The sequence below is a fragment of the Pristiophorus japonicus genome, chromosome 15 (genome assembly GCF_044704955.1).
Source record: "Pristiophorus japonicus isolate sPriJap1 chromosome 15, sPriJap1.hap1, whole genome shotgun sequence".
NCBI lineage: Eukaryota > Metazoa > Chordata > Chondrichthyes > Pristiophoridae > Pristiophorus > Pristiophorus japonicus.
Window position 1 is genome coordinate 44,789,056 of NC_091991.1, and position 14,146 is coordinate 44,803,201.

General features: G+C 40.3%; 1 protein-coding gene across 1 annotated transcript in view; it reads left to right on the forward strand.

The window, feature by feature from the left end:
• LOC139280730 (dedicator of cytokinesis protein 4-like) overlaps window positions 1–14,146 on the forward strand; it is a 511,619-nt gene that overhangs the window by 279,622 nt on the left and 217,851 nt on the right. The window contains exons 14-17 of the mRNA XM_070900388.1: window positions 2,998–3,122; window positions 6,017–6,179; window positions 7,967–8,073; window positions 9,241–9,394. Of these exons, the coding sequence (XP_070756489.1) occupies window positions 2,998–3,122; window positions 6,017–6,179; window positions 7,967–8,073; window positions 9,241–9,394 (549 nt within the window). The remainder of the gene's footprint in view (window positions 1–2,997; window positions 3,123–6,016; window positions 6,180–7,966; window positions 8,074–9,240; window positions 9,395–14,146) is intronic.

A 14,146-nucleotide genomic window follows, 5' to 3' on the forward strand; every position in this document is an offset into this window, starting at 1 on the left:
GCATTTCCACACGCATTTAGGGGTAAAAGAAAGTAAAATGTTTCATTTTGTTCTGAGAACATTCAAGGAGCAAATTTCGGTAGGGTGGGAGAAAACTTCCAATGCAAAGTACTCCCCAACCAGATATTCTGCAAATAAATTGAAAATAAAATCTGTTGCACAGTAGAACAGATTTCTGTACTCGATTTCACACCATCCTATAGAGAGGTTTCATTTCAGATCTTCAGCATCAGATGCTATCCCAGTCACATTGGTGACCAGGTCAATCACCAAGTGAGTCCTGGACGTCAGTCAAGAGGAACACAAGCTGTCAAAATTCAGTGCTTTCCTTTACTGCAATCAGTGGGAATTACTAAGTTTTATTGATTATAATGCCTCTTGATTAGAAACCCGAATGATCTTGGATGCCAATCTACAGGACTTCCTTGGAGGCACTCATTAACTGGCTCCATCACTAGAATAGTTGCCAACTGGCAGAGGGTCTCCTTAGAGGAGTGAGAAAAAGACAAATATGTCCTGCTATAATAGTGGTATTTCAATGTTGAACTTCATGCCTATTGTGGAACTATATGAATACAACAACTTGTATTCATATAGCTCCTTGAACATAGCAAAACATCCCAAGGTGCTTCACAGGAGCGTCAGAAAACAAAGTTTGACACCAAGCCACATAAGGAGAAATTAGGGCAGATGACCAAAGCTTGGTCAAAGAGATAGCTTCTAAGGAACGTCTTAAAGGAGGAAAGAGAGGTAGAAAGGCGGAGAGGTTTAGGGAGGGAATTAGAGTTTAGGTCCTCGGCAGCTGAAGGCATGGCCACCAATGGTTGAGCAAATAAAATCAGAGTTGTTCAAGAGACCAGAATTGGAGGAGCGCAGATATCTTGGTGGAGAGGAGGGTGGGAATGTGTGGAGCTGGAGGAGATTGCAGAGATAGGGACATTGCATACAAACATGATGTTTATTCATTGTTATCAAGAGATAACAACTTCCACCAGTAGAGGGCAGTGGACTCTCTTGTTATCAATACAATTGTGTAGGTGGTTTTAAATGAATACAGACTGGGGCAAACTTTGTGTGTGGGAGTGCATTGAATCTACTCCTCTCTTGGATAATGCTATCCTTATATTTTTGCATTAGAACAAAGATAATTAAATATTCACACAAAACATGTGTGCATTCAAAGCTCAACGGGTAAATAAACTACATCTTGTAGCATAAGGAGAGCAGGAAGCTGGGGGTTCTGTCCCTGCTCTGTGCCAAGTTAATGATTTAATCGGGAACAGCAGCAATGGTGCAGTGATGCACTTCCCAAGCTTGGGAGAGGGAAAAAAATCAGCAGCATTCCCACTCTTGATCGCAGTCCAGCCAAACCTAATAGAAAATTGTCAAGTAAGAACTGTGGTGGCCAAAGTGGGGATTGTTTTTTTAGAATAGATCCAGGACTGCTTCCTAGATCAGTTTGTTTCTAGTCCAACAAGGAAAGAAGCAGCACTTGATTTAGTTCTAGGAATTAAAGTCAAGTAAATAACTGATGTGGTGCAATTAATGAAAAGACACTGAAGGGTGCAGGTGACTAGAGACCCAGGGATTCAAATGCATAAAGTTAAAATGCATAGAAAAAGGCCATTGAGAATTTGGGGTTTTATAAATAGGAGCATAGAGTACAAGAATGAAGTCGTAAATATGAATTTATGCACAATATTGGTTGGATCACATTTATAATACTGTGTGCAGGTTTGGGCACTCCATTACAGAAAAGACATTAAGCCCATGGAGAGCACAGATTGACTGGCTGATGCCCGTGATGGCAATCTGCAGTTATGAAGAGAGACTTGAGATACTGAGATAATTTCCACTGGAGTAGTGGAGGCTAAAGGAAGATGTAATAGTGGTTTATAAAATTATGGAGAGTTTTGATGGTGAATAGTCAAATGATATCTCCTCTGGGGAGTTGGTGACAAGGGATCATCAATTTAAAATTGAGAATGAGGAGAGGAATTAGGAGAAATGTCTTCGTACAGATAGCTGAAGCACAAAATGCTTTGTCACATGGACAGAGAGGATAGCTTCTTTCAAGGGAAAATTGGGTAAATATTTGAAGCAGAAAAAGATATGGGGAGAGGGCAGTGCAGCAAATTAGTTTTCGATTGCTCACAAAAAACTTGGAACGAGTGTCCTCCCTCTTTGCTGTAAACTTGTATGGTTCTATACAATGGAATATCCTTCTGAATTACACATGAAGAATATCTTCTTCAAGTGGAAACCAAGGATTCCTGCTGGATCTGGGATTGTAACCTAAGTTAATGTGTAGAATCATCAAATCTTACAGCTCAGAAGGAAGTCATTCGGCCCAACGAGCCTGTGCCAGCTCTCTGAAAGAGTTACCAATTAGTCCCACTCGCCTCTTTCCTGCACATATCGATATCCCTGCACATTTTTCCTTTGCAATTGGTTGCTGCATTTAGGAGACATTGGGCTGCAGGTACAATGCTCACACTGTGTGTTTTATTTACATACAGACTATGTTTTTGATGTATCTGAGATTCATTAATGACATTTCAGTCTCATAAATGGAATTTTTTTCAAGTCTATGTATTAAATGAAACTGCTTAATGGATGACACCTTGATGTGATAATGTGCTGTTCCATGAAATTACTGGGGACAAATTTGATTTCCCCTCCCCCACCACTGAGCTCCAGATAGCCACCCCAATATGAAGTGCTAAATACAATCCAAGCTGCTCTTCACTGAGACGGAGAGAAAATTGGTGAGAAAGTTATCCGTGATATTTAGACCCTATCTTGACTCAGCCTGGGAGCAGGTCATCTGTCTGCCTCTCTGTCACTCCATGGTTCAGAGTGACCTCGGCACAGGTTCAAAAATAAAACCTAGCTTAATCAACATAGAAAAATGTTTACAAAAATCCTTTAGTTTTCGATGAACCTCTTGATCAAAATGTATTTCTTAATATTGGATGTTTTCTATTGTTTATCTAGGTGACATCAGAAATGACTTGTATGTAACATTGGAGAGAGGAGAATATGAGAAAGGAGGCAAAAGTGTGGCCAGGAATGTGGATGTTACCATGTATGTTTTAGATAGTGAGGGGCAGGTCCTAAAGGTAAATAAACATTATTTTCTTATTCTTTAGTATTGCAATTTTTGAAGCGTTTAAGTACAATATTTTACCACCAAAGTCCTGTGTTTTGGAGAAAAAAGAGTTGGTATCATGGCTGATGAATATATTGGCACCACTGTGTGGTGGGCCTTTCTTCTTGCCATAATCCCCTACACAATGGCTTCCTGTTCTCCATCAGAGAAGAAGCTCGGTGCTTAGTCACGAGGGGGAGAGAGAGAGGAAGGAACAGGAGTAGGCCATTCAGCCCCTCGAGTCTGTTCTGCCATTGCATTAGTTTATGACTGACCTGTATCCTAACTTCATCGACCTGCCTTGGTTCCATAACCCTTAATAGCCACGCCTAACAAAAATCTATCAATCTCAGTTTTTACATTTTCAATTGACCTAGTCGCAACAGTTTTTTGTGGGAGAGAGTTCCATATTTCCATTACCCTTTGTGTGAAAAGTGCTTCCTGACATCACCCCTGAACAACCTAGCTCTAATTTTAAGGTTCTAGACTCCACCACCAGAAGAAATAGTTTCTCTCTATCTATCCCATCAACTCCTTCAATCATATTAAACACCTCAATTCAAGCACCCCTTAATCTTCTATAATTAATGGAATAAAAGCCCAGCCTATGGAACCTGTCCCCATAATTTAACCCTTTTAACCCCAGCATCATTTTGCTGAATCTGTGCTGCATCCCGATCAAGGCCAATTCATCTTTCCTGAGGTGCAGTGCCGAGATATGAATGCAGTACTCGGGATGGGGTCAAACCAGAGCTCCATACAGCTGTAACATAACTTCCACCCCTTTGTATTCCAGGCTTCTTGAGATAAAGGCCAACATTCCATTAGCCTGTTAAATTATTTTTTGTAACTGTCCACTAGTGTTCAGTGATTTCTGTATTTGGACCCCTAAATCTCTGCTCCTCCACAGTTCTTAGCTTTTCGCCATTTAGAAAATACTCTGATCTGTCTTTCTTGGGTCCAAAGTAGATTTCCTCCATTGAACTCCATCAGTTTTTCCCATTCACTTAATCTATCAATGTCCCTTTGCAACTTTCTGCACCCATCAACACTAATTACTGCACCACCTAATTTAGTGCCGTCAGCAAACTTGCATATATGGCTATCTCTTCCTTCATCCATGTCATTTATAAATATAGTTTAAAGCTGTGGACCCAGTACTGATCCCTGAGGGACATCACCAATCACATTCTGCCAATTTGAGTGCACATCTATTATCCCTATTCTCTGTCTCCTATCTCCTGACCAATTCACTATCCAAACCAATTCGCTAACCAAACCAATATGTTGCCTCCAATTCCATATGCTCTCATTTTTGTTAAGTCTCTTATGTGGAACCTTGTCGAATGCTGTCTGGAAGTCCATATGAATAAAATCCATAAATACTCCCTTTTCTACCCTATTAACTGCTTCCTCAAAAAACTCAACTTGGTTTGTTAGATATGACTTGCGCTTTACAAATCCATGCCAGCTCTCTCTGATCAACTCATATCTGTCCAAATGCTCAGTCGCTCTGTCCCTAATAAGAGATTCTAGTAAATTCCCCACAACTGACATTAGACTAATAGGCCTATAATTTCCTAGTTCATCTCTTACACTTCTTAAATAGTGAAGTGACATTGGCAATTTTCCAATCCAAGGGGACAATTCCTGAATCAAAAGAGTTTTGGAAGATCATGACTAACACATCAACAATTTCCTCACCTACTTTTAATATGTTGAGATGGAATCCATTGGGTCCTGGAAATTTGTCTATCTTTTAATAACAAGAGTTTCTCTATCATGTTTTTACTTATATTGAATCTAGTTAGTCCCTTGATTTATTTTTAGTTTTCCTTGTAGCTCTGATATTTTATCCTCATGCTGTCGTGCGAAGACCGATACAAAGCTTCCTAGTTTCCAATGACCATATCACATGTGTCTGTCATTATGGGCTCCACATTATTCTGAGCCACCATCTTTTTCAATATATTGGTAAAAACCTTTCGAGCTGTCCTTGATATCCCTCGCAAGCTTTTTCTCGTATTCCCTTTTTGCAGTTCTTGCCACTTTCTTTGTATGCCTTTTATCTCTCCCAGTCCACAGATCTCTGCTTTTCTTTGCCTTCATATAAGCCCTTTCTTTTAGTGTTATATTATCTCTCACTTGCCTTGATGAGCAAGGTTGTTTAATTACACAATTAGAGCTCTTATCCTTCAGGGGTATGTACAGGTCTTGTATTCTACCAAATACTTTTAGGAACACCTCCCACTGTTCATCCGTAGTTTTATTAGTTAGTAGTTCTGCCCAGTCTATTGTGATCAGTTTCTGCCTCCTCCCTCCAACCTCAGCCTTACCTAAACTTGAGGCCTTGGTTTGTGACTCACCCTTTTCCCTCTCGAACCTAATATCGAATTCTATCATAGTTGGGTCACTGTTAGCTAGGTGTTCTCGTACCATTAGATTATTGACTAACTCGGGCTCATTACTCATTATTAAATCTAAAATGGAGGTTAATTTCTCTCCTATTGTAGCAACTTCTATCTGCTTCAATAAAGTATGTTCCTCAACTAGCCCTCTATAAAGATTGCCTCTGCATTTTTGATGGATGTGATCTCTTTTATGTTGCTTCTTAACTCAGTAAAAGGGTTAACAATAAATCGACACCAATAAAATAAGAGTCTTTTTTCTCTTTGAATAAAATATCAGGCGAGCTTATTTGTTGCATATCTATCTGATGAGATGCTTTCTACAATCAGTTTCCTGTCAATATGACCGTCTGAATTCTGCTACAGTTTATTAGATTCTGTTCTGATTTCTGTTGTACAGAAATGTAACAGCATCACAATTCTTTGACCTTTAAAACTGTTTTCCTTCCTCTTATAGGACTGCATTTCACTGGGATCTGGAGAAACTCCAGTGAGTGAGCACCACTCCTTTGTGCTTTATCACAACAACAGTCCCAGATGGGCTGAGCTGCTGAAACTTCCGATTCCTGTGGATAAATTTAGGGGTGCACATGTCCGCCTGGAATTCAGGCACTGTTCCAGTAAGCATCATTACACTGAATACACTGAATAACCATATATGAATAACTAAATACTACGATCTAGTCTGAACTGCAAATATAAATGAAAAAGTTTGTCAGATTTAATGTAGCTAGCCTGCAGAGGAATGAATTCAAACTGAGTACTGATTTTATGATAGATCAATGCACATGTTCTTCACTGTCCCATGTCTCAGATGTGCAGCAAATTCACAGCATTCAGCACATCGGCCCCGATCCCGTTTGTGTCAAAACAGTCCAGTGTAACTACTAAAACATATCGAAGAAATTAATGTTTGGTGGAAGATTGTATTGTATTCCTGTTAATGGATTAATCTTGTGAGCTTCAAATTAATACTTGTTCCAACAGATATCAGAATGTGACCTAATTAAATAACATAATCATATAACACCTTAAAGAATACATGTAGCATTATCGACAGCTTCAATGAGAAGCTCCGAATTCCAAATTTAGTGAACGAATTGGGTTATTGGGGTTAATTCACAAATATAAGAATTATCGCTTTCTGATTGGCCTGTCCCTTTAAAATGCAAAGCTGCAGATAAAATGTCACTTTGCTCACATGGGCTCTGCCTTCCTGTAAATCTCCTCATCATTAAGGCTGGTGAAGGCTAAATGATTGCTGTTCATAAATTGTAGGCAAAAACATAGGTACCGATTTATTTTAACAAAAGTACTGTATCTGTGTGCAACTTTTTAACCTGTCTGTGTTGACGGACAGAGTTTGTTTGGAATTGAGAAAAATAAGTAATGGCTGCATTCAGTCCCTGCCAGTGTAGAGATGATTCTGCATCTCATCATTTACGTGGTGTTGTGGGGGTGGGGTGGAGGGGGGCGGGGGGAGGGGGGGAGGTGGGGGGGGAGGTGAGTAATCTTTTTGGCATTTGAGAAATGCAAATTCTATTTTGGGTACCTTATTTTTAGTCTCTTCAAATCTAAATTAGAGCAGCATCCCATGATCTAAGAATGTGCTAATTTCATAAAGGATATTACATGTTACAGCAATAATAGGATTTTGTTTCCACACCTGAAGCTGGTAGTGCAGCTGGCAATAGCTTCAATCACAGAGGTGATGCTGCGCTCCCTGCCAAGTAGGAGCAAAATGGCTGACAGTTTTTATATAGATCATTAGTGCCTTTATTTTAAATGTTTTATTTGTTACTAACCTGGGAATGGTTTCTGCTGTGGTATCATACTGTCTATAATGAGGGGCATCTTTTTCACCTGAAAATCATTGCGTCAAAGAGAGTATTTCTTCCACATTTATGTCATGAAACAGAACCGTAGTTTAGTTGCCATCCTGTATTGGCTGGCAGGAACTGAAATGATGACAGTTTCAGTTTTTCCTGTGTGTTTGTGGTAGCTGCTTCTGCCCCTACTCCAACACCAAAAAACTCCATTTAAAAAGTCCACCCTTTGCATCATTAGCAAGTACAATTGAGGCCATCGACCCCAAACCCTAATACCAGCTCAATCACAGTGGAACAACTTTATCTAAACCCCGGAGAGTAACAAAGCAGATCAAAAGCTTGTTAGCACGTTAAACACTAGTACCAACCTTGAGAGGAAAAAATATTTGAGTTTTCTAGAATAGAATTTGGGAACCTAATAGATTCTCAGAACAGTTCTTCATTTTTAGTATTCTCGGAATAAACCTGAAAGTTATGACCCATTCTAATTTTTCTTTTTGACAGTGATTCACTTATCACAGCTCTCAGATGGTAGATTGTCCACCATAGCTGTTACTTATTTCTTCTTTTGTTCTTAGCAAAAGAAAAAGGAGAAAAAAAGCTTTTTGGATTCTCCTTCGTTCCGCTGATGCAAGAAGATGGCAGAACATTGCCAGATGGTATTCATGAACTCTTAGTCCACAAGGTAACTGCACTTTGAGTATAATTGAATCGATAAGCACTTTAATTGTATCCAGAGAGAAACTGCACTAAATTTTTGGACAACGCCAAGTATCAGTCTCTGCCAAGCCATCAGTAAGTGGTTCCAACCACCTTGTTGCTAAGATTCCGTTGTGATCAGCAACTCAAAGAAAATGTTGATGCAGGTGAAATCGCTATCTGTGTAATCATTTTAAAGTGTTTTGCAATCACTGAATTTAGAAGAAAAATCATTGTTATTCAACATTTGTTAATTATGCACAAAGTTACTCTGCACATTGCTCTAGGTAGCAGTAAAAAAAAAAGCCAAACAGGATACTGGGTTGCATTAGCCGAGGGACAGAAAACAAATCAAAAAAGTGATATGTTAAAAGGCACTGGTTGGACACCATGCAAAACACAGCGTATGTTGGTCACATTGGGAAAATTTTACTGCCCTAAACTGTGCAACATAAGGCGACCAGGATGATGCCAGTCTTGGGTATCTTAAATTATGAAAAGATTGAGGAAGTTGAGCTTGTTCTTGTTGGAAAATAGTCTTTGAGCAAGCATATTGCATTGGGAAAGCATTAGTCAGTGAGTCGGAAACAGGATCAGACTTGAAAGTGTTGGCCCACTTGGTTGGCAACATCTTTCCCCACTAAATGGTGGGCGGGGCTGGATTTTCTAGGCTGGTGGGACAGATGGGGCTGGAGATGTTCTCCCACATGCCTAGAACGTATGGGCACCCACCAGCTCCACATAAATCAGGTGCCCTACCACTGACCCCACAATCTCTGGCGAGATCAGTGCTGGAGGGTACCATCGGGCCCGATCCCAGCATAACTGTCAGGATTACAGCCCACATATTTTCGTAGTTTTGATGGAATATTATCAGTGGCATTGAGTTGTGTGGCCAGAATATGATTACAAAATAATTAATGCTACATTATTGATACTTTCCACACTACAGTTGTATGATTCGTAACCCATCCATACAATCAATGACCAAAAACCTACACCACTGCTAACTGGGTACAAATTTGCAACAGATACAAAGTCTGCATAGTCTTAAATACCATCAGTTTGACAACAGTGCAATGGTAATACTACTTGTTTTAACATGAATGACTTGACAAAAGGCTAACAAAAGTTTCAAATTTCCATTTTACAGTGTGAAGAAAATACAAACTTTCAGGACCCTGCTCGCTACCTCAAACTTCAGTATTGTAAAGGGAATCTTCATGGGAACAGTCATCCAGTCAAAGCTTCCAAGGAGACTTTTTGGATCTCATCTTTTCTGTGCTCCACAAAGCTCACTCAGAATGGTAGGAAAATGTTTTCTATATGGAGTAAATGGACTTTCTGCTTTAAATTCTTTCATTTGGCTCTGTGATGTTTGGGGTTCGGTATCATTGGAAAGAGTTCAGACAGTGCAGACGAGGATTCCCAAGTTATGTGAAGTAGTTTGCAGAATTGAACTTGCTCTCATTGGAGAGAGGAAGATGTCTTCAAATTCTAAAAGATCCAGATTAACAGGTTTTCTTGCCTTTATATTCTTTACCATTAATACTTGCCAAATGAAATGATTGAACCATTTGTCACAAAATGTAGTACATGGAAAAATGGTATAAATCCTTCAGTTTGTACATATTAAAAATACTATTGTGCTCTCTATGGTGTACTCACAGACAGTGACACATTGTAGACTGTGAGTTATTATCCTATTTGTTCTTGGTCTGTTGGTGAAGCTGGCAAGGCTGCATTTTATGGCCCATCCCTAGTTGTCCTGAGAAGGTGGTAGTGGGCCTTCCCCTTGAACCGATGAAGTCCTTGTGGTGATGTTGCTCCCACAATGGTGTTGGATAGGGACACAGTGATGATAAAGGAACAGTGATAAATGTCCATGGTAGGATGATGTATGAGTTGGAGGGAATGGTTTTTCCATGACATTGCTGCTGTTGTCCTTCTTGCTGGTCGAGGTCTCGGGAGCGAAGTGCTGTCAAAATAACCTAGGTGAGATTGCTGCAGTGCATCCTGTAGATTGTACATACCACAGCCAGAATCGTGGAGGGGGTCAATATTGAGCATAATGGCAGAGGTGCAAATCAGATGCACTGCTCTGACCTAAATGGTGTTGAGCTTCTTGAGAGTTGTTGTGGCTTCAACCCATCCAGTCTAATTGAGTTTTCTATCATACTCCTGACTTGATGCAGATGGTGGAGAGGCTTTGAAGGGTCAGGAGGTGAGGCGCTCGTGCGAGATTGTCCATCATCTGCCCTGCTTTTGTAGCTATGGTGTTGAGGACTCAGTGCTGCCCTTGAAGATTGGGGAAAATAGCTGGGCTTTCTCTAATTTCAAATGGTCATTAGTTGGCACTTATGTGTTGCGAATGTTACCTGCCACTTGTCGGTCCAATCCTATCTGTTGTCCATGTCCTATTGATTAGCATGACATGGACTGCTTCATTCATAACCTTCCTTTCATCATAAGGTCAGGAGTGAGAGTGTTTGCTGATGATTCCAGTGTTCAGCTCTATTTACAATTTTACTAATAATCCTATGTTCTCTGCAACTTTATTTCCCTGCTTCCCAAATTGCTGTCCGTTTTGCTATTTTTGCACTTCTGGTCTGTACAACTTAACTTGTTTTTATCTCAGTTTTTTTCTCATCAAAAATTAATATATCCATATTACTAATGGGTTTTAGCAATGTAAACTCATCAACGTACAATCTGGCCACGGTATCCCCACAAATCACTCAAAATGCGTTCTGAAACTTTTTTCAGTTTTAGTTGTTTTCTTAGTATATGAAATGTCTCATGTCCTCAATAAGGGTTTAACCAAAATTAATATTTTAAAAATGTCATCTTTTACAATAATATGATTACATTGTGGCCTTTATAAAATTGTACTTGAAGGCCTCAGCCTCTCCTAAAAGCTTGGGCTTGATAATTTTACCCAAAACTGTCCCTCTGAGTGTTAAAGTTTTATCGTGCAGTCTGAGCATGTGCAACGTACACATTTCCCAAGATGCATCAGTCCCGTTCAGTCAACTGTATTTCTGGACAATTTTCTTTAGCTTCTCGCACTTTATATTCAGTAGTTTTTTAAAATATAATTTGAAAAACAAGAGCATCAATTTCAAAGCTTTATTGAGGTAAAATTTATATTGAGTTTTTTAGTGGTTCTTGAAAGGGGTTCTGAGTGAGAGAAAGTGAGTGTGTTCTGATTTACACACCTGTTGTAATTTTTGTTATATGTTCTGTACACTTTAGAATGTATTAAGCTGAAAGAAGGAGGCAAAAGCATGTTTTTCTTCATTAATGTTAATTCAGTTTTTTTTTAAATTGGATGAATTTTGGTGCTAATTTATTGCATCGTCTATGTTTTGTTGAGAGTTAGGAAAGGTCAATGTTAATTGTTCACGCCTGTGAGAAAGAGGTTTATATTTCTAACACATGAAACGGAGAGAGCGTGAGAGACAATGTCAGAGTTTCATTCTTCATGCTAATTTAATTTTTTTTCGTTGAATTTTAAAAAGAAACAAAGCCTCTTGCTCTGCACAGTGAGTATCTGAGGTCCGTCTCCTAACTCTGATGAACGACCATAAGATCTGAAAGGTTAACCTCACCTTTCTCCCTCCATAGATGCTGCCTGAGTTGCTGAGTGTTTCCAGCATTTTCTGTTTTTATTTATCATATATAAAAGCTTGTTTTCAACAACTGTATACAGGTTGAGCATCTCAAATCTGGAGTTCCGAAATTCGGAATGTTCTGGAATTCCCCTCCGCCCCAGCCCGATTCCCTCCTCCTCTCCCAGACCTCCCCCTCTCCCCTCCTCTCCCCTCCCCAACTACCTCTCCCTTCCCCTACCTACCTCGGCCCAGCCAAAGACGTTCCAAAATCAGTAATTACATGGAATCCGGATCGGCCTTGATCTCGAGGTTTGCGGATTTCGGACGTCACACCTGCATAAGCAACACTGTTCTTAATTTACTCTCGCGTAAGAAAATAAGAAAGTAAGAACATAAGAAATAGGAGCAGGAGTAGGCCATTTGAGCCTGCTCCGCCACTTAATAAGATCATGGCTGGTCTGATCTTGCGCTAGGCTCCACTTCCCTGCCCGCTCCACATAACCCTTAGAATCATAGAATCATCAAAGTTTACAGCATGAAAGGAGGCCAATTTGGCCCATCATGTCCGTGCCGGCCAACAAGAGGCTATCCAGCCTAATCCCACTTTCCAGCTCTCGGTCCGTAACCCTGCAGGTCATGGCACTTCAAGTACTTTTTAAATGTGGTGAGGGTTTCTGCCTCTGCCACCCTTTCAGGCAGTGAGTTCCAGACCCCCACAACCCTCTGGGTAAAGAAATTTCCCTCAAATCCCCTCTAAACCTTCTACCAATTACTTGAAATTTATGCTCCCTAGTTGTTGACCCCTGAGGGAACTAGGCCCTTTCTATCCACGATATCTAGGCCCCTCATAATTTTGTACACCTCAATGAGGTCTCCCCTCGGCCTCCTCTGTTTCAAAGAAAACAAACCCAGCCTATCCAATCTGTCCTCATAGCTTAGATTCTCCACCCCTGGTAACATCTTTGTAAATCTCCTCTCTACTCCAGTCCAATCACGTCCTTCCTGTAATGTGGTGACGAGAACTGCACGCAGTACTCCAGCTGTGGCCTAACCAGTGTTTTATACAGTTCAAGCATAACCCACCTGCTCTTATATTCTGTGCCTTGGCTTATTCCGTATGCCGCCTTAACCAGCTTCTTAATCTGGCCTGCTACCTTCAGGGATCTGTGGACATACACTCCCAGGTCTCTTTATTCCTCTACACGTCTCAATGTCCTACCATTTAATGTGTATTCCCTTTCCTTGTTAGCCCTCCCCAAATGCATTACCTCACGCTTCTCTGGATTAAATTCTATTTGCCACTCTTCTGCCATCTTGACCAGTTGATTGATATCTTCCTGCAGTCCGTAGCTTTCTTCTTAATTATCAACCACACAGCCTATTTTTGTATCATCTGCAAACTTCTTAATCATACCCCCAACATTCAAGTCCAAATCATTGATATATACCACAAAAAGCAAGGGACACAGCACTGAGCTCTGCGGAGTCCCACTGGATATAGCTTTCCAGTCACAAAAACACCCATCAACCACTACCCATTGCTTCCTGCCATTGAGCCAATTTTGGATCCAACTTGCCACTTTGCCCTGGATCCCATGGACTTTTACTTTCGTGACCAGTTTGCCATGTGGGACCTTATCGAAAGCTTTGCTGAAATCCATAACACTACAACATACGCACTTCATCGACCCTCCTGGTTACCTCCTCGAAAAATTCAATCAAGTTAGTCAGACACAACCTTCCCTTTACAAATCTATGCTGATTGTTCACAATTAATCCGTGTCTTTCCAAATGTAGATTTATCCTGTTTTTCAGGATTTTTTCCAATAATTTTCCCACAACTGAGGTTAAGCTGAATGGCCTGTAATTACTGAGCCTATCCCTTTCTCCCTTCTTAAACAAAGGTAGCACATTAGCAGTCCTCCAGTCCTTTGGCACGACATCTGAAGCCAGAGAGGATTGGAAAATGATGGTCAAAGCCTCTGCTATTTCCTCTTTTGCTTCGCTTAACAGCCTGGGATACATTTCATCTGGACCTGGGGACTTATCCACCTTCAAAGCTGCTAAACCTCTTAATACCTCCTCTCTCTCTGTTTATTTCATCCAGAATTTCACACTTCTCCTCCTCGATAGTAGTGTCTGCATCACCCCTCTCTTTTATGAAAACAAACACAGAGTATTCATTAAGAATCATACCCACATCTTCCGCCTCCACACACACATTACCCTCCTGGTCTCTAATAGGCCCTATCCTTTCTTTAATTATCCTTTTACTTTTAATATATTTATGGAACATCTTTGAGTTTTCCTTGATTTTACTTGCCAAGAATTTTTCATGCTCTCTCTTTGCTTTCCTAATATCACTTTTGATCTCACCCCTGGACTTTCTGTACTCCTCTAGAGATTCTGCAGTATTTAGCCTTCGGTATATCTCATAAGCTTCCC